This window comes from Nelumbo nucifera, chromosome 1, assembly GCF_055504915.1.
Source record: "Nelumbo nucifera cultivar China Antique chromosome 1, China Antique-T2T, whole genome shotgun sequence".
Lineage (NCBI taxonomy): Eukaryota > Viridiplantae > Streptophyta > Magnoliopsida > Proteales > Nelumbonaceae > Nelumbo > Nelumbo nucifera.
The window spans coordinates 121,277,447-121,303,216 of NC_142649.1; the positions used below are offsets into that span (position 1 = coordinate 121,277,447).

A 25,770-nucleotide genomic window follows, 5' to 3' on the forward strand; every position below is an offset into this window, starting at 1 on the left:
CACTTCGACAAGAGTGGAATTCAGCCAAATGTGGATATTTTGCCGTGTGTTTCGAGTTTTAGCAGAAATAGAAATAAGGCACCATTTGGTTCGCAGGAATAAGGGCCTGGAATCGGAATGGATTATTCTAGTTCTCACTGTTTGGTTGGACGGAATCTGATTCTCATTCCCATTCCTGCTGGAATGGCATTTTACCGTTTGAGGGAATGGCCATTCCCTGCCCCTTTTTGGGGAATGAAATCCCTTTCTTATTGATTTCAATTTTTATCCTTATTCTTATTTGAACCAAACAAACTATGGGAATAGACCACTCCGATTCCGATTATGAAGAATTTTGATTTTGATTCCAACTATAAACCAAAGAGACCCTAGGTGTCTTCAAAAAAAACAAAAACAAGAAATAGAAATAACTGAAGGGAAGACGGTAGTAATTCGGATTCTGCAGAATAAGACGGGAGAGGAACTGAATTCCCAAATCCAGTTCTGATAACATAAGAAGTTGAAATCAAAGTGGAGGGTGCCCCTTGTAACCAATTACACTATCACCCGATATATTTGGTCCAAATTAGTCGGGTTTGTCTTAAAAACATTTTTAGGATCTGGATCTGATTAATGGCCTACGATGTTTTTAAACCTATAAACCATTTATACCAAATACCTACAACAGGGTCTAGAAGTGCAGCAAGTGCGTATACATGGGTCCATTACGAATCTGGTCCATTCCTGTCAGGTTAAGGAGGCACACCCCTCTCAGACTCCCAAATAGAAAAGTTACGCCATCCTTAGGGCTTAGGGTCCACAGTTAGGTTGGTTGGAAGATATCAATCTAAAACCTGAGCCCAGCATAAACTTGATTGTTTCAATAATTGATTCCAATAATAATTAGTGACTACAAAACGGCACATGGGCAGTTACCCCAATTTAGTACCACTGAGGTAATGACTCTGGGTCACAGCTCACAAGTACATTCCGATTACTCCTGTTTTATAAGGTGTAATTTCATATTTAATGAGATTTATTTATCATCACTTTCAATTAATCATGTCCTTTGTGGTAGATGCATAATATATTCGGAAAAGTGCAGTGCAGCTCTCTAAAATTACAGCCCCCCATAGTCTATTAGTAACCCCTCCCCCTTATAAACTGCATTTTGGCCATGGATTTGGCATGGTCAAGATTCATCCCACCTGTATGATGGGGCTAAGAATTCTAAGATGGGATAAACAGTCATTCTCCCTAATATATTTTGCCTAAAAATTTTCATAATAATCTTTTTAAAGGATGGATTCAATAGATTTATGATGGATCCCAACTGCACCATATGGGTCACCCCATAAAAAGAATCCCGCTTGGGGCTCATTTTCAATGCAAATAGGTTAAACAGGTAGGTGATTAAGGTAACATCCGTTTCTCGTACCAAGTAGAGAAGGTAAAGGTTAAGGTAATTAACTATTGGTAGCGGAAGGGTCTTCAATCTGAGTTACAGGAACATAGCCAGGAAGAAAAAAAGCAAGGAATCCATAAACGTCGCAAGGGTCATTTCATTATATGAAGGACTTGCATTCTCTATAGTGACGTTCCACCTTTGCTTGAAAGTGAGCGAGTGACATGCCACCTTTTGGTTTGGGTGGGTTCAGAGAAGTGGGATGTAACATCAGTGACATGGATGTCCATGACATGCTTTGAGAACAGCCGTAAATATAGTGTTGTACCATGTTAGTGCCATATACCATGCTCTCTCCAGTACATACGAGTTTAAGTGGAGAGATGATTTGGACAAAGGTCACATTCTTATCCACCATACGTATTGGCCCAGTTGGAGTTAGGTCAATCTATTCCAAAGCAATTCTAGATTCCTTCGAGAAATAATTCTGGGTTTGAAGGCTGAAATTGGAGATTTCAGAATTGATTTTCATGCCCTTTTTTTTTGTATTCGTCATTTTAAATGTAGGATTTCGCTTTGGTCCCTTTTTTATAGCTCAAAAGCAAAATATATTACTACGAAGCACGAGAAATAAAAGGTTCCAGCTTTGGTCCCATTGTTTATTACAGGACAACACAGTGGCTAATGTTCTAAACTATTAGAAAATCTTAGCCTCCCACTTGAAAGGATGAATTTGCCTCATTGGTGAACTGATGGTGCAATGTAGATGCTACACTACCTGTTCCCCCATCTTGAACAAACCGATGAAAATCGTGGAATTAAATTGCTGGGAAGTTGATTCAGTCGAGTCTGAAACTATCATTCAGTTCTAAATATTTTGCTATTTTTTATGGATAGTTTCCAGATTTTTTATGCTTGAAAGATTGGTTTATTAGCCTAACATTCAGAGATCAACAAGGACCACCAAATAGTTCAAATGGTTGCCCCCCAAAGACTAAAATCTAACCTCACAGAGTGCTACTTGAAATGCTGCCACATCAGTACCAGCTGGGCATTTCTGTTTGGTATAATGGCCATTTCTACTTGAAATGATGCCCCATCAACACCACCTAGGAGTTTTGGGTTTAAACCTCAATCTAGGTGTTGAGTTTGAACCTCAATTTTCTGTTTGGTGAAACTGTTTTAAGTCATAAAACATTTTTACTAAAAACATAAACCAAGGGGAGTTGGGATAAATGTCATGTCTAGTTGACATCTCCTCCAATTGCCCATTTGAAGAAGGGTCTAATGACCTGACTTCAAAGTGGCATCCTACATGTCAGTGTTGAGATGTATTCTCATTCATCACATTCTAGCAAAGATAAAATTACACTGTCATACCCATAAATCCTACATCCAAAACAAAGGTTCTCGTTTTAGTTGCCTACTTCTGGAATCATTAGATCTTACCTATCTGTGTAATAATGACCCAATCATCAGAAAACATTTATTTTAAGTTTAACCATTTAATGAGAAACAGTATAATAAGATGGTGTCACATAGAACATAAACAATCCATTTATGAACAACACCAATTCCAAACGCAATATTGCTCAAAACATTTGTTGAATGCCAAATCAGCATAAATACCAACCAAACGAGTTTTATGATGTTGGCGTTTTGACATGAAATGCCATTGCCTCTCTAAATTTTTTAGCCTGGATTGTAACAGTACCAAACATTATCCAAGTTATAAAGCACTACCAGAAAAACTTATAATTAATCAACCAGTATAAAGTGGTTAAACTTAAACAATCAAGTGGTATTCATCAAAATTCGCAAAAGTTTTGATTCGTCAAAACTCTTATGGTATCATACCTTTGGTCGTAATAGATTTATCCCACCAGCGTGTGTCCGTGCACGCGTGAGTATGTCTATAGTCTATCTCATCTCATGAGTGATGAAGATAATGAGTCAACAAAACTTATTTGGATTAATAATAATAATAATAATAATAATAATCTGATTTCAATTTGGAAGAGAGGCAAACCCAACACATTTTCTATGTTTTTTAGTTTACACTTTCAAACCCAAACCTTGGACCTGACCCATTATCATCATTTACATTTTTTTCATAGGTTGATCAATTAGTTAGTCAAATCTTTAACCAACAAGTTGGGTCAGTTTCCATGGAGTCTGGTTTCTGTGGGATGACTTAGTGGCTTAGTGCCTCACTTGGTATTTTTTTTTTTTTTTTTTGTATTCTTCTATTAGGGATGCATGCTTTCCTGCCTTTCCATAATTTTGTTCTTATAAAATCCTTATAAGTTATGAACCAGGAATAAAGGGACAAATATGAACCCTTGGTCAACAAAAGTCAAATTTAACCAGAGGTTTCGTGCATCTACAATTACATACAAGGACAATTTTGAGCTTCTCTTGCATGAAGACAAAGCATGGACCCTATCGTCCTTAAGTACCAACTGAGAATACTTACATATCACTAGGGATTTTCAGCTTTTGGGTTTTATGCTTGACGATGGGAAGCCTCTGACTGATGAGACTGGGATCACCATATGCAGCAGAATCAGAAGGAAATCCTCTCTGCACCAATTATCAAGATGCAATACATAATGGTTCATTAGAAGAAAAGTCTCAGTGAAGAATAATTACAAAATGAAGACTCAGGATAAATAAAAAGATCACCATGTTCCATTTCTCATTTATGCCTTACAAGTACGGGTAAATGAATTTGAAAGTTCAAACCATGTATGTAACATAACAGGCAAAAGTTAACAGATTTATAACTTGTTACTGACGAAGAGAGTGCTTTCAAGCCATTAAACAAGGATAATCCATTTTCTAAAATTTAAATTGGTTATTGTCTCGTGTCAATACAGAGGACAGTTTCTGATGTCTTCAACACATATATGTCACCATTCAGATTTTATTGAAGTCACTGAACCAGACTGTTGAGTGGGCCGATTTATGTTTAGTTTGTTTTCTTTTAAATTAAGAAGTTGTTGGGCCTTGGGTCCATTAGTTTTTTATTTTTAAAAGAATTGTAAGTACTTAGTTTGAGTTGCCGCCCTACTAGGGGCATCTTTGTAATATCCTATATTTAAGTTAATTATAAATAGAATGAGGGGCTGGCGGCTAGGGTTATGAATCACTATCCTAGTCGACCTTCTTCTCCTTTCCTTCCCTTTCCTCTGTCTATTGCTGAAACCCCCAACTTTCTCCTCTTCCTTTCACAAGAAGCTTGGCCGAATCAGCACATAAGGCTTTCTACTTGGTATCAGAGCAGGTTGAAGGTTCTTGAAGAGATTCACTCCTGCAGCCCTAGATCGGCCGACTGCATGGAGATTTAAGAGGTTGATCGAAGCTCTCAGGTAAGCCCAGTTTTTGGATTTTCTTGATGGATCTGTATGCCCTGTAACTGGTCTAGGGTTTCTCATCAGAATCAGGAAAAACTAGAGAAAGGGGAAGAGTCCAGATTTTGTTGGACTCTTCAATTTTGCCCTAGGAAGTGGCGCCCTAATTTTTCAGGGTTCCTCTGGGTTTTTTGTAAGGGGCGATTCAAGTTCCATGTGGTTTGGAGGCTTCTAGAGAGGGCGGTTGCTTTTTCTCTCTCTTCTCCCATCCTACAGAAAAGGAATCTTTCGTGGAAAGAAAGTCCAGGACACCAAAGGAGTGTCGTTGGTTCCAGAAGGTATTTTGTTTGTTCTTGCTGCATTTTTTGGTTGTTTTTTGTACCTCTTTTGAGACACATGGAGGGACACAGAGTTGAATATAAGCTCAGGAATGAAATGGGACCAGTGGGAGGAGGTGCTGGAGACCCCTTTGGAGCTGGGAACATTACTACAATTAGGTTGGATGGTACAAATTACTTGGAATGGTCCCAATCTGCAAAGATAGCCATTGGGGCTCGTGGAAAATTGGGGTATATTATTGGTGCAGAGGTGAAACCCGAAACTGGCAACTCCCGGTGGGTGCAAGAAAATTATATGGTAATGACATGGTTGTGTAATTCTATGTTTCCACATATAAGTAAAAATTTTTTATGGGCAAACACTGCTAAGGAGATATGGGATGGGGTTGCAGAAACCTATTCACAAAGGGAGAATGTTGCTAGGGCTTATCAACTGAGAAATCAAATTATTGCCACAAGGCAGGGAGATAGATCTGTTGCAACCTATTTTTCAGTCCTTAAGACCCTGTGGCAGGAGATCAACCATCTAGAGACCTTTGCTTGGGAAACCACCAAGGATGCAGCTACCTATCAAAGACATTTAGAGAAGTATAGGGTGTTCGAATTCCTTGTTGGCCTTAACCCTGAGTATGACATTGCACGACAGCATCTTCTTTCTAGGGACAGTGTCACTCTCTCCCAAGCATATGCCTTTGTGTCAAGAGAGGAGTGCAGAAGGGATGTAATGATGAAAAATCTCAGTTCTGATCAATCTGCTATGGTAAGTGTTGTGAAATCTAAACAGAATGGCAATGAAAACAAAAAGGAAGACAAAAGGGACTTGGTCTGTGACTACTGTAAGAAGCCTAAGCATACAAGAGACACTTGTTGGAAGCTTCACCCACATCTTGTGCCGACCAGATTGAAGAATAAGAAAGGAAATGCACACATGGCAGTTACTGGTGATACTCCGGCCCCCCTACTACAGCTGCTTTGGAGTTCGTTGCAGCTGCAGCAGTAAGGGCCGAGCTTGAGAGGTTTGGGTTACTTTTGAACCAAAGGGATACAGCTAGTTCCAGTTCAGTCATAAGCGGACAACAAGGTACAGGTAGCACAAGTGGAGCTCACTCTACCTCCTTTGCCCACACAGGTAGTTCACATGTCACTACAAACTATGTTTCTGCTTCAGGTAAGGAGAGATCTCCTTGGATTATAGACTCTGGAGCCTTAGAGCATATGACCCATTGCTCCACTATTCTCCTCTTATCAGCTCTGTTCTGGCAGAGATAGGGTCTCCACAGCTGATGGATCCCATGTTCCTATTACTGGGAAGGGATCTGTCAAGATTAATGATTCTATTTGCTTACCCTCTGTCCTCCATGTTCCTAGATTGAGCACTAATTTGTTATCTATTAGTAGTTTGACTAAGAATCTGAACTGCTCAGTAATTTTTTCTCCTGGACGCTGTATTTTGCAGGATCTGGATTCAAAGAGGACGATTGGGAGTGGTCGTGAAGTGAATGGAATCTACCTCCTAGATGTTCCTCCTCTTCACCAAAGCCATCATGTTTGCAGAGACAGTGAGTCAAAATCTGTGGGTCAGATTATGCTTTGGCACAACCGTCTGGGTCATTTATCCTTTTCTTCTTTGAGTTGTTTGTTTCCAAAACTGTTTGAGTCTGTGAGTCTGTCAAGTTTGAAATGTGAGGGTTGTGAACTTGGAAAGCATTGTAGATACTCTTTTAAACCTAGTAATAAAAGATGTTCTTCTCCCTTTGATGTTATTCATTCGGATGTGTGGGGCCCTTATCATGTTCCCTCTATGGGCGGCTATCGCTATTTTCTCTTGTCTGTGGATGATTTCTCTCGATATTCTTGGATTTACCTGATGAAATCACGCGATGAAGTACCATCCTTGGTGAGGCAACTCCACCAGATGGTACTAACACAGTTTGGAACAAGAATAAAGATGTTCAGATCTGACAATGCTAGGGAATATTTTGAGAGACATCTTGCCTCATATCTGTTGGAGTATGGTGTTGTCCATCAGAGCAGTTGCTCCTATAGTCCACAACAGAATGGTGTTGCAGAGAGGAAGAACAGACACATCGTTGAGACGGCAAGAAGCATGATGATCACAGCCACAGTTCCGGTTCGTTTTTGGGGTGATGCAGTTCTCACGGCAGTATATCTGATTAACAGAGTGCCCTCTCGTGTACTCGGATTCAGGACCCCATTCAGCCTTCATTTTCCTCAGGGGGAGATGTTTCATATTCCTCTAGGGGTGTTTGGATGTGTCTGCTTTGTGCATATTCTTGGCCCTTACCGTTCGAAGCTTGATCCCAAGGCAAAGAAATGTGTTTTCCTTGGATATGCAAAGAATCAGAAAGGGTACCGCTGCTATGATCCAGTCTCTGGGAACCGGTATGTTACTATGGATGTCACCTTTTTTGAATCTACGTACTTCTTCTCAAAGGATCCTTCTCAGGGGGAGTGTTTTGGGAAAGTAAGTCAGCAGTCTATCCCTCTCCCAGTTCCAGTCCCTGTGTCTACTCCTATGCTTGACCACCACCCGATGTCACCCACCTTGCCACCTCCTTTGCATTCCATTTCACAGCATTACTCACGGCAGAGACTCCATAAGGCGGTTGGTTCCACTACAGCAGAACTCACACCACTTCCTGTCGATCCCTTGGAGACTCCAGATTCGGCTGATACGGATTCAGGTATTCCTCTTGATCCCACTACTATTTCAGTTCCCATTGATCCTAACACTGTTACAGATAACCTTGATCTCCCTATTGCTCTTAGAAAAAGGAAGAGAAAGTGCACTGCTAATTGTATCTCACAGTACTTATCCTACAGTGGACTTTCTCCTTCCTACCGTGCTTTTTTCTCTTCTCTTGATTCAGTGTCTATACCCAAGGGTGTTAGTGAGGCTCTCTCCAAACCTGAGTGGAAGACAACTATGCAAGAAGAGATTGAGGTTTTGATTAAGAATCAGACATGGGAGATTGTGGACCTACCAGAAGGCAAGGAGACAGTTGGATGCAAACGGGTTTACACAGTAAAGTATAAGGCAGATGGAAGTATAGAGAGGTACAAGGCAAGACTTGTTGCAAAAGGGTGCACACAGACCTATGGCATTGATTATCTAGAGACATTTGCGCCAGTTGCAAAGATGACCTCTGTTCGGATACTCCTTTCTCTTGCTGCCTCATACTCTTGGCCCTTGTTTCAACTGGATGTAAAGAATGCTTTCCTAAATGGGGATCTGCAAGAAGAGGTGTATATGGATCTTCCAACTGGTTTTTATGATAATGCTGAAAAGAGAAAGGTATGCAAGCTGAAGAAGTCACTATATGGCTTGAAACAATCTCCCAGAGCATGGTTTGACAGATTCAGAAAGGCCCTGATTGTTTTTGGCTACACTCAAACTCAATCTGACCACACCTTGTTTGTGAAGCGCAGGGGATCTTTGGTGTCAATCCTAATTGTTGTCACTGGGAATGATCTGAGTGAGATTGATAGTTTGAAGAGGAACCTGCATAAGGAATTTGAGATTAAGGATCTTGGAGAACTAAGATACTTCTTAGGCATCAAAGTTGCAAGATCGAAACATGGAATTTTTATCTCTCAAAGGAAGTATGTCTTGGACCTTCTCCAAGAGACAAGGAAGCTCGGAACAAAGGTAGCTAGCACCCCCATTGATCATAACCATAGAATTAGTGCATCAAAAGGTGAACCAGTGAAGGACCTTGGGAGATACCAAAGACTTGTGGGTCGGCTACTATACTTGTGTATGACAAGACCGGACATCTCCTATGCAGTAAGTGTAGTGAGTCAATACATGCATGGTCCACGAGATCAGCACTGGAAGGCAGTTGACAGGATCCTTGCATATTTGAAGGGACATCCAGGCAGAGGCATATTGTTTACTGATCATGGACAACTGAAGCTAGAGACCTATACAGATGTGGATTGGGCAGGATGCCTTGATGACAGAATATCAACTTCAGGAGTGTGCACCCTAGTTGGGGGTAACCTAGTCTCATGGAAGAGTAAAAAACAAACAGTTGTGGCAAGATCAAGTGCAGAAGTGGAATACAGGGCCATGGCACATGGAGTTTCAGAACTTCTCTGGATCCGTTCTCCGTTAAAAGAAATCGGTGTATAGGCAGAAGAACCTATGATGCTATACTGCGATAACCAGGCAGCAATCAATATTGCCCATAATCCAATCCAGCATGACCGAACTAAGCACATTGAAGTAGATAGACATTTTGTCAAAGAAAGGGTAACTTCTGGAGAAGTTTGTCTTCCATACATTTCTTCTGATCTGCAGCTTGCTGATGTTCTCACAAAAGGTGTTGCGAAGAATAAGCTGGAACATGATCTACGCAAGTTGGGAATGTGTGACATCTATTCCCAACTTGAGGGGGAGTGTTGAGTGGGCCGATTTATGTTTAGTTTGTTTTCTTTTAAACTAAGAAGTTGTTGGGCCTTGGGCCCATTAGTTTTTTATTTTTAAAAGAATTGTAAGTACTTAGTTTGAGTTGCCGCCCTACTAGGGGCATCTTTGTAATATCCTATATTTAAGTTAATTATAAATAGAATGAGGGGCTGGCGGCTAGGGTTATGAATCACTATCCTAGTCGACCTTCTTCTCCTTTCCTTCCCTTTCCTCTATCTATTGCTGAAACCCCCAACTTTCTCCTCTTCCTTTCACAAGAAGCTTGGCCGAATCAGCACATAAGGCTTTCTACTCAGACAATTTTTATCCTTGTCCTTGTTACATACTATTGGATGATTCACCTGATCTGTCAGTGAAGGACCTGAATGGGACAATAATAAAATCTTTGGTGAATCACAAAGAGCCCCTGTGCTATGCCATCAATGACAAATATCCCCTGAACTTTCATTTGCAACAAAGACCCCCTGAACTATCGCTTGCGACAAAGACCCCCCCCCCCGGAACTTTCACAGTAAACTTCAAAAAGAATCTCATTCAGTTGTTTAAAATTTTTTAAATCCCCAAACTACCTTTTTCTTATTTATTTGAATGCTTTATGATTCAATTAGTTTTCTAAATATACGACTGAAGCTTATTTACCTCCATGCCTAATTGGCCAACTAAAAGGGCTTAAGATCATGTGGAGGTGTGGTAGAGCTGCAGTTTATTGGACATTGTGGGAGGAGAGGAACTCAAGGATATTCTCAAATAAAGAGAGAAGTGTGGAAGAAATCATGGAGATCATCCACATTAGGATGGTACATTGGTTGAGAACATTGGAATTGTTCAAAGTGTTCTCAGTTGATGAGTTGTTAAGGAATTGGAAGGAGATTGCAGATTTAGGCTTTAAGTAGAAAGATTTTAAATGCTTGATGGACTCCTCCACCTCATGGGTTTATCAAACTGAATTTTGATAGCAGCAGCATAGGCAACCCAGGGCCTTCCAACTAAAAGGGCTTAAGATCATGTGGAGGTGTGGTAGAGCTGCAGTTTATTGGACATTGTGGGAGGAGAGGAACTCAAGGATATTCTCAAATAAAGAGAGAAGTGTGGAAGAAATCATGGAGATCATCCACATTAGGATGGTACATTGGTTGAGAACATTGGAATTGTTCAAAGTGTTCTCAGTTGATGAGTTGTTAAGGAATTGGAAGGAGATTGCAGATTTAGGCTTTAAGTAGAAAGATTTTAAATGCTTGATGGACTCCTCCACCTCATGGGTTTATCAAACTGAATTTTGATAGCAGCAGCATAGGCAACCCAGGGCCTTCCAGAATAGGGGGAGTGACAAGGGATGAAACAAGGAACTTGCTAGCCATGTACTCTGGGCCGATTGGGGTGGGAGACTCATTGAGGGCTGAGATTTTATGAGCTATTGAAGGGATACAAAGGGTCAAGGAAATGAATATCAAAAGGTGCTTATGGAAGGTGATTCTGAAACTGTGGTGAATTGGCTAAAAGAGGACAGTCCTATGATTTTGGAAATACAGCAATGAAAAGAGGAAGTGGCTAACCAAGGACATGGAAATTCACTATCCATGGACATGGAAATTCACTGTACATGGATAAAGAGAAGTGCAAATGCATTGGCTGATGGTCTAACTAGGCAAGGGGTAAACAGAGACACTTTATTTTGGGCTGTTTTGTAATTACTGCATGGTCAGGATGTTTCTTGGGTAGCTGGGAGTTAAGACTTTTTAGATCCCTCCCTTGTAATTCCGATTTTATATATCATTAATAAAATTTCACTGTTATTGATCAATATATATATATAACACTGAAGCCCTCTTGGTTGCTCCAATAGGTCCTTGCAAAATTCTGGCTGGATTCAATACTCAAATGAAATGGTAGAGGTTTCTTTGTAATAGATATAAATTTATGGTTTCCTTTGGTTTTTCTTGAATTATTGGAGAAAGGAGTGGATAACTTTTATATTTTAAGATGAAGAAAGACACTCATGTGAGTGAAATGAATTGAGAATTAAAAAAAAAAAAAAAAACTTTATTTTCTATGCCAATGAAATGATTCTTGTTAGTTTAGATGGTTTCATTTGGAGAAAATGGAGGTATTTTTGGTTAATTAGGGTTTAAGAGAAAATGGCCAAAAAAAATAAAATAAGAAAAGTTTGGGTAGGTAATTTGGTAATTTAACATGTTATGTCATCTGACTTAACAGTCGGGGGGGTATTTGTCACTGACCCATAGTAGTAATTTACCCTAAAATCTTTTTTATAATAAGACTCTTATCTCTACCTCATCGAAACCTTTTATCTCCAAGGCCTGAAAGACACCTTAAAAATCAATTTGGACATTTCTAAAAGACCTAATAGCCCAAGCTGATCAAGGTTTTGCTAGATCCATGATCCAGCTTTTCTCAATAGGTTTTGTTTCAACACTGCTCAAACCTGTTCTTAATTCCTCACTAGGCCCTCAAGCTTGAGTTCAAAACAAGAACCCAAGCAAGGTTTAAAATGTCAGTGTCAATGGAAAATACCAGTCACCAAAAAACGGGAAACAAATTGGAAATATCTGTAGAGAGAATGGGCCGAATGGGCCCTAGTATCTATTCTTTTATTCTTGTAGTGTGTTATTTATTTGTTTGTTAATGGGCCTGTTATTTCTTTTTCATAAGCTTTCTTTAAGTCCTTGCTTAGCTGGCCGCCCACTTAAGGTCATACTTGTAATTAGCTTAATGAATGAAGATTAACAAAAGGATTAGAGAGGGGAGAGAGGAGATTATCGAACTCTTCTTCTTCCTCCTCTTCTTTTCTCCATCTTCTTCCTTTGTACTGCTGTCCTCTACTTTTCTCTCTGATTTTAATCAAGATTATATCAGTTTTAGAGGACTGATTCACTTCTTGGTATCAGAGCAGGTTTCTTTCTTCCCTGTTTTCTTTATCTCTTTTCCCATACACCCTTCGATTAGGAGAGTGTATGGAGAGATAGGTTCTCTATAGTTCAAAGGATTTTTTGCCTAGTTGGTAGAGGGTTTGGAGAGTTGAAGTCTGGATGAAAACTGCCAAGAAGTGATACTATATCTTTTTTGCCCAAAACCCTAGCCGATTAGAGAGTTTCGAAGTTACAGGTAAAGGAGAAGCTTTTGGTGTGGCACTCGGTGCTTGGGAGGTGTCTTTTGACTAAAGAGTGTGGTTCAGTCCTGGAAGAGATTGGGAAGCTCTGGTAAGAACAGCTGCAAATTCTCTCTTTCTCCCCGACAGCTAGGCGCAGTGAAACCCTAGTTTTCAAACATCTAGGTACTGTTTTAACTTCAAGTAAGTTTATAAAGACTAAAATTCTAGTTTTTTATTTTCGTTTGATCAATGGAGCAATACAAAAGTGAGTTCAAGCAGATTTTGGTATCCGGGCCAGGCTCGGTAGATTCCGTTTTGACTGGTGTGACTACAATTAAGTTAGATGGAACCAATTACCTAGCCTGGGCACAGTCTATATGGATTTATGTCTGCAGTAGAGGTAAATTAGGGTATCTCACAGGCAGTAAGGTGAAACCCGAAGAGACAAACCCTACATTTGAGAAATGGATGCGGGAGAACTATACGGTTATAGGATAGTTGGTCAACTCTATGCAGCCCCATATAAGTCAACATTATCTTTGGATGTCTTCAGCCAAGGAGATCTAGGATAGTGTTACGGAAACCTATTCACAGAAGTTGAATATAGCAAGAGACTGTAAGCTGAAAAGTGATGTGAAAAATCTGAGACAAGGGGAGAAGAGTATGGCAATTTACTACTCTATGCTGAAATCACTATGGCAGGAAATTGATGTTATGGGGACAGTTGTATGGGAGAATGAAAAAGATGCAAAGACTTTTAGGAAATTGGTGGAACGAAACAAGGTGTTTGAGTTTCTTACAAGACTCAACCCTGAGTTTGACATTATTAGGCAGAATATTCTGGCTAAGGATGAGGTAACTCTTCCCAGGCGTATGCTATGGTAAGAAGTGAAGAGAGCAGGCGGCAGGTTCAATTACAGATTCCACCTATAGAACACTTTGCACATGTTGGAATAAAGTCGAAGGGTCCAACTGAGAAGAAAGAGCTGATATGTGAATATTGCAAGAAACCGAAGCATACCAATGTTTTAAAAGGCGTGGGAGGCATACGCCTAGAGGCACGCCTCCAAGCGAGGCGCCCCCAAAACGCCCAGAGGCGCATGTTAGAAGTGGTCAGACCTTTGAGGCTTACGCCTCCCACGTGTGGCATTTTTAAACATTTACAAATTAATTGTTTTTAAGTTTTATGTTCTAATTGGTGGGGCCACGGTTATATCATGGTCCCCATTGTATACAATCATCTTTTAAGTGTAAAAGAGGGGGAAATATCCCTTTTTCGATTATGTTCTAACCCAAATATTAGGGCTCGAAAGAGAACTCTAAAGTCTGAAGACTCTGAACTGTGTATGTGAGAACTGCGAACTGCGAACTGCGAAGAACGAGACTCACTCAGTTTCAAGTTTCAACCTTCAACTTCGAGTTCATGCAATCTGGTATTTTTTCTTCTTTTCCTTTCTTCTTCTATTTTTTTATTAGTATACCCACTAATGTGGTCTTATTTTTTTATTCTATTTTCAATTTTCTATTCTATTTTTTTTATTAGTATACCCACTATAATTATAAAAAAAAATACATACTTGAGGCTTACGCCTCCCTGTGCTCGAGAGGCTTACACCTCCCGCGTTCTGAACTACACCTCACGCCTCTAGGTAGTGGAACGCCTTGCGTCACGCCTCCGCGTTTTAAAACACTGAGGCATACTAAAGACACTTGCTAGAAGCTTCATCTAGATCTTCTACCAGACAGCTTTAAGAATAACAACAATTTTAAGAAGACTGGACAGACAGGAAAGCCTAAGATTGCTAATGTTGCCACAGTACCCAAAGGAGGGAATAAGAAGAGTGAAGAAAAGTCAACCATGGAACAGTTGGCAGTAATGAAGACAGAATTTGAAAAGTATGGAAGGTTGTTAAATCACTTGGAAGTCATTGTCTCTACATCCCACTTTTCAGGCAACACATCATCATCATCCGCTTTTGCTCACTCAGGTATTCGTGCTTCTTCAAACCATGCTTCTGTTTCAAGTAACCATAAAATCCCTTGGATCATTGATTCTGGTGCATCAAACCATATGACCAGCTTGTCTAACCTTTTTTGTTCATATCACCCTCTCTGGTAACGAGAAAATATCTCTTGCTCCCATCTCTGGCAAAGGGGATATTAAGACCCCTGACACCCTTCTTTTATCATTTGTTCTTCATGTCCCCAAACTTAATACAAATCTTTTATCTGTTAGCAACTTAACTAAATCCATGAACTATAGCTTAACCTTCTTTCCTACTCATTGTGTTTTTCAGGACCTGAAATCTCAGAGGATGATTGGGAGTGGTCATGAGGTGAATGGAATATACTTGTTGGACACACCTGATAGGAGTCTTGGACCACCTCATGGAGTAGCCTTGGAGTCAGTTTTGTCAGAGTCTGTTGATAGAGTCATGCTATATCATTTTCAGTTTGGTCATTTGTCCTTTTTTGCTTTGAGTCATTTGTTTCCCAATATGTTTAAGGGAGTGTCTTTATTGAGTCTTCATTGTGAGTCTTGTGAACTTGCAAAGCATTGTAGACAGTCTTATTCAGTAAGCAATAAAAGATCCATTTCTCATTTTCATATTGTTCACTCTGATGTGTGGGAGCCATATCATTTGCATACTATGGGGAGTTACAAGTACTTTATCCTTTTTATTGATGATTATTCTCGTTACACTTGGATTTATCTCATGAGATCTTGGGATGAAATACCGACTATTGTGCAAAAATTTCATGAACTTATCCTTACCCAGTTTCACACCTGGATCAAAATATTCCGTTCTGATAATGCTAAGGAGTATCTTGAGAAGAACCTCTCATCCTATCTTGAAACTTTTGGGGTTATTCATCAAAATTCGTGTTCCTACACTCCACAACAGAATGGAGTGGGAGAAAGGAAGAACCGCCATGTGGTTGAGGTTGCTAGATCCCTCCTTTTTTGCATCCCATGTTCCTATTAAATTTTGGGGAGATTTTGTCCTTACTGTTACCTTTTTGATTAACTGTATGCCTTCCTAGGTTCTGGGTTTCAAAACCCCCTTGCCTTCTCTTTCCGGATGAGGATCTCTTCTCTCTTCCTCTCCATGTTTTTGGGTGCACCTGCTATGTACATGTTCATAGTCATTAAAGGCACAAATTTGAACCTAAGGCACGTAAATGTGTTTTTCTATGATATGCCTCCACACAAAAGGGATATTGTTGTTTTGATCCGATCAGTAGCACCCACTTTGTCTCTCGGGATGTCACATTTGCTGAGTCTACTCATTTCTTTAGTATTCCTCCTGAGGGGGAGCAATCTAAGGAGCCCTTTGCTATGTCTCCAGCAGTTCCTCTTCCTGTTCCTTTTGAGTCATCTGCTGAGTTGTCCTCTTCTCCCACTGTGACTACCTCAAATCAAGTATTCCTGCTCATCCTCCACCTCATCCTCCTATAATTCCCTCACATCCTGTTCTCCAAAGGTGGCACCAAAGACACAGATTCAGGTATGGGCAAGTTGTTTCCACTCCTGCAAAAGAACCTCTTGCTCCTCCCATCATTACTAAGGTAACAGGTCAGCCTTCCTCTGACCCATCTACTTCCTTCCCAGACCTTGATCTTCCTATTGCTCTTTGCAAAGGCAAGCGGAAGTGTACAACCCATTGTATCTCTAAACACTTGTCCTATAGCTTTCTATCCCCTAGCTATTACTCTTTTGTTGCTTCTATTTCTTCCCATGTGATACCCAGGTCTGTACCAGAAGCCCTATCTAAACCTAAATGGAGGGATGCTATGATGGTTGAACCGGATGCTTTGCATAAGAACCATACTTGGTGGATTTGCTAGAAGGGAAGGTACCAGTGGGTTGTAAATGGGTATTTACCATTAAATATCATTATGATGGCTTTATTGAGAGGTTTTAAGGCCAGATTGGTTGCCAAAGGCTACACTCAAATGTACGGTATCGACTATCTTGAGACTTTTGCTCCTGTGGCCAAGATGACCTCGGTCTGGGTTTTGTTGTCCCTAGCTGCTACTTTTGATTGGCCTCTCCACCAGTTTGATGTTAAAAATGCCTTCTTGAATGGAGATCTACATGAAGAGGTCTATATGTCTTTGCCTCCGAAAGTGTATAGAAAGGAAATGCAAGGGAAGGTGTGTAAACTGCAGAAATCCATTTATGGTCTCAAACAGTCCCCTCGGGCCTAGTTTGAGAGATTCAGGGCTACTCTTGTCTCATTTGGTTACACACAAACTCAATCTGACCATACCTTATTTTTGAAAAGAATTAACTCTTTGGTGACTTTTCTGATTGTTTATGTTAATGACATTGTGGTCACGGGTAATGACACACAGGTCAATAAACTCAAAAAGTTTCTTAACTCTAAATTTAAGATCAAGGATTTAGGAGATCTCAGGTATTTCTTGGGAATTAAAGTGACTAGATCTAAGGATGGTATCTCCATTTCTCAGCGCAAGTATGTTCTTGACCTCCTTGCAGAGACTGGTAAACTTGGTGCTAAACCGACCTCTACCCCTATGTATCCCAATCATAAGCTTTCTACTATTGATGGTGAACTTTTATCTAATAGGGGAGTGTTTCAGAGATTACTTGGGAAGTTGTTATATCTCTGCATGACTTGACCGCATATTTCCTATGCAATGAGTGTTATTAGTCAATTTATGCATTCTCCCAGAGATACACATTTAGTTGTTGCAGAAAGAGTTTTGTGTTACTTGAAAGGTACTCTTGCCAAACATGGACACGTGAAGCTAGAGGCATACACTGATGCCGATTGGGTTGGATATATTGATGGTAGGAGATCCACCTCGGGATATTGTGCTTTGATGGCAAGGAACATTGTTTCATGCAGGAGTAAGAAACAGTCTGTAGTTGCCAAATCCTCTGTTAAAGCAGAATACAGGGCAATGGCACATGGTGTGTCAAAATTACTATGGCTACGATCTCCTTTAGAAGTATTGGGAGTTGACTATGAAAAGCCAATGATGCTCTATTGTGACAACCAGGCAGCTACCAACATTGCACATAATCTTGTTCAACATGACATAACTAAGCACATTGAGGTTGATAGACATTTTATACAGGAAAGAGTTTCCTCAGGAAAAGTTTTCTTGCCATTTATTGCCTCAGAAGAACAGTTGGCTGATGTTTTGACCAAGGGAGTTCCAAGAAGGAAGCTGACACACTATATAAGCAAGCTGGGCATGATTGACATCTATGCTCAGCTTGAGGGGGAGTGTAGAGAGACTAGGCCGAATGGGCCCTAGTATTTATTCTTTTATTCTTGTAGTGTGTTATTTATTTGTTTGTTAATGGGCCTGTTATTTCTTTTTTATAAGCTTTCTTTAGGTTCCTGCTTAGCTGGCCGCCCACTTAAGGGCATACTTGTAATTAGCTTAATGAATGAAGATCAACAAAAGGATTAGAGAGGGGAGAGAGGAGATTATCAAACTCTTCTTCTTCCTCTTCTTTTCTCCATCTTCTTCCTTTGTACTGCTGTCCTCTACTTTTCTCTCTGATTTTAATCAAGATTTTATATCAGTTTTAGAGGACTGATTTATGGAAACAATGCCAAAATTATAGATATGTTGAAAACATTGTAAAATTTTCAGAAATATCCAATGATATTTTAACAAATGACCAAATAAGCATAAATGCACACTTAAATTATAATGTCAATATAAACTAACATATAGAAAAAGGAATATAATTTAAACAGACAAAAGTTACGCTATTTGATTTCCCTATATTTTTGAAAGTCAAATTCATACTTCCATATTAAAATCCAACTAAGGCCATATTTGACAACAATAATGTGAATCAATAATACTATACTAACTTAAGAAGTAAATGATTATTTGTCTAAAAAAAAATAATGGCAGATGGTGTTATAATGAGAAAATAATGAAAAGAATATACATAATATATTATATGATCACCTTTACTTCCACTCTTTTCATGTTTAATGAAATATTAATTTTAATAAAGCATATTTATATAATGTTGTGCAAATAATTTAAATGTATGGATTAAATAAATATTTTTGAAAAGTTTATATCATGTGCACGTAATACTAGTATATCATGCTCACTGACATATAGTATTGACATTTTGGTTCAACATATTGTATTTCTAAAAATAAAATGTGTTTATGTCAGCTAAAATTATCAACTTCAACTGAAATATTGCAATATTTGACTGGCACTTTTAAATTTTATAATTTGCCTTCAAGTTTATGATGGTAGAAAGGTTCAAAATTTTGATATTCGTATCATATCTTTGACTAACAATACACCTGTTTTAAGGGAGTTTTGAGAAATCCTTTTTTTTATTAATTAAAGAATATAAAAATAACCCCTACTATGAAATTTTGAAAACAAAAACTAAAAAAATAAAAGCAAAGGTTTGATGCATTGATACACCCTTGCTAGCGTATCAGGGTGTATCGATATTTTGAACCTTGGATGGTAGGCCTCAAAACCAAGATAATGTCAACTGACATATCTGACAAATTTTGACATTTGAAGCCATGAACTCAAAAGATAATGTTATTCCCTCTACAAAGTAAAGCAAGGGGGAAAGATTTGTAAAGGACTTGTATCTCTAGCATCAAACTGACCAGATCAATCTAACATATGTAAAGCAACCATACTTCTAGGTGGGACCCAAACCCAATTCCACCGAAAAGATAAAAAGGGTCATTATCTAATGTTGGTCCAAGCTATCTGGGACCTTGGGAGGGATATGATGGATACAATCCTAACCTGGCATTTTCTACACGAAGTGGTTATTCTCAGACTTGAACCTGCATTTTTTTGGGACGAATAACCCGCATAGGTTTTACCATTACAACAAGTAATGGCCCCTACCCAAAAGATAAATTAAAAAAAGTCAAACTTCTCTTCAATTTGACAAATCACAAAGTCCGAAAACAGTGATGACAGACAGGTGGTAAGCCTGCAACATTTCATTAAAAGAGTCCAGTACATATAAATATTCCTGAAAAAGATGGTGACAATTCATTCATAAACTTACGGCAGATAGATCTTGAAAGGTGGCTTCTCTCCAGCAACACTCTCGAAGAATGCTGGGAGTAGCCCCGCTCCCGAAAGTACAATACATCCGAGTGTCCCTTAATCTCACAAGTACCCCATCAACTCTAAGCTGTCAAAGTGAATTGATTCAACATCAATACAAGGAAAACCAAAGGACTCACACAAGTGCAAGAAGCAGGAGATCCACAGCTTATCTTCACTTATTTCTCAAACAGTCCATTTTTCATCTCAAAAAACAAAGACTTACCCAGAAACGCAGCAGTAGAAACCAAGAACTTGGCATGACTCTCTACAAAGATCACAAAATAAGAGGTAATAGTGATGCCTATCATATGAATATTTGGCAGGGGAAAAAATCAGATTTCAGTCATAGAGAGGATCAAAACTTCAGAAGTTACCACTTTCACAGTTAAGAGTGACACCCCATTATCAGCCAATTCATCTTCATATAAGATCACCTGTCAAATCAAAACAAATACTTAAATTAGTGGCATCAACACAAGTACAGGGCAGTGAAAAATAAAGAGACGAGTCAGTGAAAAATAAAGTGGACTAAACCACTTTATTTAGTCCCTGTTGTATTTGAGTGCACACCTCATCATAGAAGAGAATAGTCTCTTTTGATGCCAGGGCAACCAAATCAATTTGCTCATCACAATCCTCCCAATGCAAGCAACAACTCCCCTCCTCTTGGATTGCCCCTATTTGGCACTGATTGTAAAAGAAAATATAACAAAATAATAATATCAATAACAAGGTAATAGTGTGCATGAAACATTATGTATCATGTATAATTATATATAGGCAAATATCACTTAGATTAAAAGGAAAATTTTATAGAATAGTTGCAAGGCCAGCTATGTTGTATGGAGCAAAGTGTTGGTCCGTCAATAAACATGTCCAGAAAATGAGTGTGGATGAAATGTGTGTGCTATGATGGATGAGTGGAAAAACTAAGGATAGGATCAAATATGACTTGGGAGTAGCTCCAACAGGTGATAAAATAAGAGAAAGTAGGCTAAGATGGTGTCGTCATGTGCATAGAAGACTGTCGAAGATTGACTCTCTGATTGATTCTCCATAATTTTAGGTCCATCAGTTTAGGAAACATACATAAGTTAGTTTCCTAGAATCATGGGATATTAATTGGAGAATCCCACTGATACAGAAATTAGTTTTCTAGGAAAAGTTAGTTTCCTATTTTATCGCCCTGTAAGTTAGCTCTGTAATTCTATATAAAGCTGTGTACATGCTCCTTCCAAGACAATACAATCAATTCATTTTTTCTCTCAAATTCTCTCATGGTATCAGAGCTAGTCACGACCTAATCTACAAATAGTATCTCTTCGGTCATCTCTGCTGCTGCTGGTTCAAGAACTCTCTAACAGTATTTGGGAGGTTCTTGAGTGTCCTTGATTCTTCTTCGAGATCGGCTACAGATCTGAACTCTACATTTTTTTCTTCTTCTGGACTGCTGCGCCATCGGATTCATCCTTTTTCTTGGATCTCTTTGTAGAGACATCGGATCAGTCTGAAATCTTAGATCTGGTGTTGCCCAGAGCAGATTTACTGAATCCCTTTGGTTTGGTTTAGATCAGTTTTGATTTTGAGAGATTTCGATCCACTCTTCAGTTTGGCGGAGCATTACAGTTACCTTTTTTTGGACATTGGCTGAAAGATTCTTTAGGCCTTCATCGCCAACCCTTACTAAATTTCTCAGACCTTCATTGTCTGTTTTTCTCTCTTTCTTGAAGCCCGCCCAATATGTCAGAAGCCACAGTATCAAATACCACTGCACAATCGGAAGAAGTCTCCTCCCATCAAGCATCTGGCGACCTGCAAAACATTCAGGCAGCATATAGGTTGAACGGGAAAAATTATTTGAAGTGGTCTCAGCTTGTTCGAACATATTTAAAGGGAAAAGGAAAGCTTAGCCATCTCTTAGGGACGGGACCGAAGGAAGGAGATCCAAGATTTGATGCATGGGACGAAGCTGACTCCATGACCAAGTCATGGTTATGGAATTCAATGAACCCTGAAATCAGCGACACGTGTATGTTTTTATCCACGGCTAAAGAGATCTAGGATGCTGTCCGACAAACATACTCAAAGGCACGTGATGCAGCACAAGTGTACGAAATTAAAGTCAAGACTGGAGCAACTAAACAAGGCAGCAAGACAGTTATCGAGTACGCAAATTTACTGCAGAACCTGTGGCAAGAACTTGATCATTATCGGTGCATTGAGACTAAATGTGCAGCGGATGCAGCAATCCTAAAGAGTTTTATCGAAAAATATCGCGTTTATGACTTTCTTGTAGGACTCAACGCAGAATTTGATCAAGTTAGGGTCCAGATTCTCGACAAAGAAGAGGTACCATCTCTAAATGAGACTATTTCTCTTATTCGTGCTGAAGAAAGCCGTAGGGGGGTTATGCTTGAACCCCAAGCACTAGAAGGTTCAGCCATGGCTACAAGGATGGAACAACCGAAAATACTGGAAGGAATGAAGACAGATTTGTCCTCTGCACGGGACAACAAGGAGTCTCTTTGGTGTACCTATTGCAAGAAAACAAGGCACACCAAAGAGAAGTGTTGGAAGCTGAATGGTAAACCATAGAACAGGGAATGGGGCTACCAAGGAGGACAACAGAAGAGTCGAAATCAAGCTAACTTCACCACGAATCAGCCGAGCCAAGAAAAGCCTCCAGACAAGACCGAGTTCAATAAGGAGGAGATCGAAAAGTTAAGGGGGCTTCTGGGATCGTTGGAGAAATCTAGTGGTGCAGGCTCTCTTGCAATCTCAGGTAAGTTTTCTATTCCTCACGGACTAAATGTCTCATATGAACCTATTAGGGGTTTATGGGTTATTGACTCAGGAACTACAGATCACATGACTCACTCCTCACTACATTTTAGCACTTATACCCCCTGCCCAAGCAATCGAAAAATAGCCATTGCAGACAATTCCCTTACTACCGTAGCTGGCCTTGGGGATATCCATATTAATCCATCACTTACACTAAAAAATGTCCTTCATGTTCCCAAATTGTCCACTAACCTGGTATCCATCCAAAAACTCACCCATGACATGAACTGTAATGTGCTTTTCTATCCTTCTTACTGTATATTTCAGGACCAGGATTCGGGGAAGAGGATTGGACTTGCTAAGGAGAAGAATGGACTCTACTATCTTGAAGAATCATGCAAATCAAATATTGTCCAGGATAAGTTATCTCTGTCATTCCTTTCATCATCCAACAAAGACGCCATTTGACTTCATCACTTTAGACTAGGACATCCATCTTTTGGAATTCTGAAAACTATGTTTCCCTCCTTGTTTAAAGGATTGAGTGTTGAATATTTTCATTGTGATGTGTGTGAATTTGCAAAACACAAGCGTGTGCCCTTTCCAATCAATAACAAGAGAAGTTCAGTCCCATTCTTTTTGATCCATAGTGATATATGGGGACCCTCCACAGTTCCAAATGTGTCTGGCTCACGATGGTTCGTCTCTTTTATTGATGATTGCACTAGGGTCTCTTGGATATTTCTTCTTAAATCTAAATCAGATGTAAGTAGTGTACTCCCAAATTTCCACAACATGATTCAAAATCAGTTTGGGGTCAAAATCAAAAGATTTAGATCAGATAATGCACGGGATTATTTCAACCAAACTTTATCCCCATATTTTCAAAAAGAAGGGATTATCCATGAATCCTCCTGCATTAATACTCCACAACAAAACGGAGTAGCAGAAAGGAAGAATGGTCATCTACTAGCTACAACCCGAGCCTTACTTTTCCACCAGCATGTTCCAAAAACCTATTGGGGGGAAGTTGTGCTTACAGCCGCATACATTATAAATCGATTACCTTCGAGAGTGCTGGGATTTAAAACACCAATGGAAACACTTTCTCAATTTTATCCCGATCTACGTACAACAAATAATCTCACCCCAAGAATCTTTGGATGCACTGCCTTTGTCCATGTCCATAGCCATAATAGAGGGAAGTTAGATCCAAGAGCCATCAAGTGTATTTTTGTGGGTTATTCGTCCACCCAAAAGGGTTATAAGTGTTACCACCCACCTACCAAAAAAATCTGTCTCTATTGATGTCACTTTTGAAGAAAAAACACCATATTTCACTCAACCTTATCTTCAGAGGGAGTCCTTGTCATTCATTGAAGATAAGGACAGAGATTTGTTCCCGCTTGGTCTACCTACAGTTTCTCAACACCCAAACTCAGCATCTATACCAGTTCAATCCGTATCTACACCTATCGAACCACCTCAAACCAAACCAACTTCTTCACCCATTCATACCAGACCCATGACAGAGAATGATGAACTTTGTGACTCTATGAGATTGCAGGTATATTCAAGAAGAAGAGACCAGGATCCTAATCTCGTGCAGGTTCAAGATTCAACTCCTAATCCTGAGAATGAGGTAAATACAGTTATAGAAATTTCTTCTGAATAAGCATCTGACCAAGATCTTCCTATTACCCTTAGAAAAGGCACAAGAGAATGCACTAAACATCCCTTATATCCCTTAGCAAATTTTGTGCCCTTTAAAAAATTCTCACCATCACATAGGAGTTTCCTAGTTAGTCTAAACACCATTCATATTCCTAATACTTTAACTGAGGCATTATCTGATGAGAAATGGAAAGATGCTATGAGAGAAGAGATGTAGGCTCTAGATAAGAATCAAACATGGGAAATTGTTGACCTACCACCAAGAAAGAAACCCGTGGGCTGCAAGTGGGTTTTCATAGTAAGTACAAGTCAGATGGCTCTCTAGAAAGATACAAGGCAAGACTCGTGGAAAAGGGGTATACACAAACCTATGGTGTTGACTATCAGGAGACATTCGCTCCAGTGGCTAAGATGAATACGGTAAGAATTTTGTTGTCACTAGTAGCTAACTTCAACTAGTACTTGGAGCAATTTGATGTAAAGAATGTTTTTCTTCACGGTAATTTAGAGGAGGAGATGTACATGGATATTCCTCCGGGCTTCAAAGGAAATCTAAAAGGAAATAAAGTTTGTAGGTTGAAGAAAGCACTATATGGTCTCAAGCAATCACCTAGGGCGTGGTTTGGAAGATTTACTAAAGTTATGCTTGCCATCGGATACAAACAAAGTCAGGGAGATCATACACTCTTTATAAAGCATTCGGATGTAGGGGGAGTCACGGCTCTTCTGGTATATGTCGATGACATAATTGTGACAGGAAATGATGAAAAGGAGAAGGAAGCCTTGAGAAGATGCCTAGTCAGAGAATTCGAAACAAAAGAACTTGGGAGATTGAAGTATTTTCTAGGGATTGAAGTAGCTCATTCCAGAGAATGCATCTTTATCTCACAACAGAAATATGTAACAGATCTTTTAAGAGAGATAGGAAAGTTAGCATGCAAACCATCCTCCACACCGATTGAGCCAAATCACAAATTGGGAGAAGCAAATGAAAATCCAACCATGAATAGGGAAATGTACCAAAGATTAGTAGGAAAACTTATATATCTTGCCCACACAAGGCCAGACATAGCATATGTCGTGAGCGTGGTTAGCTAGTTTATGCACAATACGAAAGTGGTTCACCTACAGGTAGTCTATAGGATATTATATTATCTAAAGGCTAATCCTGGCAAAGGAATCTTGTTTAAAAGAAATACTGGATTAGCCCTAGAGGCATACACTGATGCAAATTATGCAGGCTCTCCCGTGGATAGGCAGTCCACTACAGATTACTATACGTTCCTTGGAGGAAATCTTGTGACACGGAGGAGTAAGAAGCAGAATGTGGTAGCTAGATCAAGTGCGGAGGCAGAATTCAGGGCAATGGCTCAGGGAGTATGTGAATTACTACGGCTCAAGATAATTTTGGAAGACCTAAAGATCAGATGGGAAGGTCCAATGAGATTATTCTGCGACAACAAGTCAGTTATTAACATTGCTCACAATCCTATCCAACATGACAGGACAAAGCACATTGAGATAGATAGGCATTTCATAAAGGAGAAGCTGGATAGCGGATTAATTTGCAC

The 25,770-nt window shown here is 39.5% G+C and overlaps 1 protein-coding gene across 1 annotated transcript in view; it reads right to left on the reverse strand.

Moving 5' to 3' along the window:
• Nucleotides 1-3,656: 3,656 nt before the first annotated feature.
• Nucleotides 3,657-25,770, reverse strand: part of LOC104611680 (TIP41-like protein) — a 31,633-nt gene continuing 9,519 nt past the window's right edge. Inside the window, exons 4-8 of the mRNA XM_010278853.3 lie at nt 20,312-20,428; nt 20,116-20,175; nt 19,965-20,006; nt 19,698-19,826; nt 3,657-3,967 (exon numbers count right to left, since the gene is read on the reverse strand). Of these exons, the coding sequence (XP_010277155.1) occupies nt 3,857-3,967; nt 19,698-19,826; nt 19,965-20,006; nt 20,116-20,175; nt 20,312-20,428 (459 nt within the window). The 3' untranslated portion in view covers nt 3,657-3,856. The remainder of the gene's footprint in view (nt 3,968-19,697; nt 19,827-19,964; nt 20,007-20,115; nt 20,176-20,311; nt 20,429-25,770) is intronic.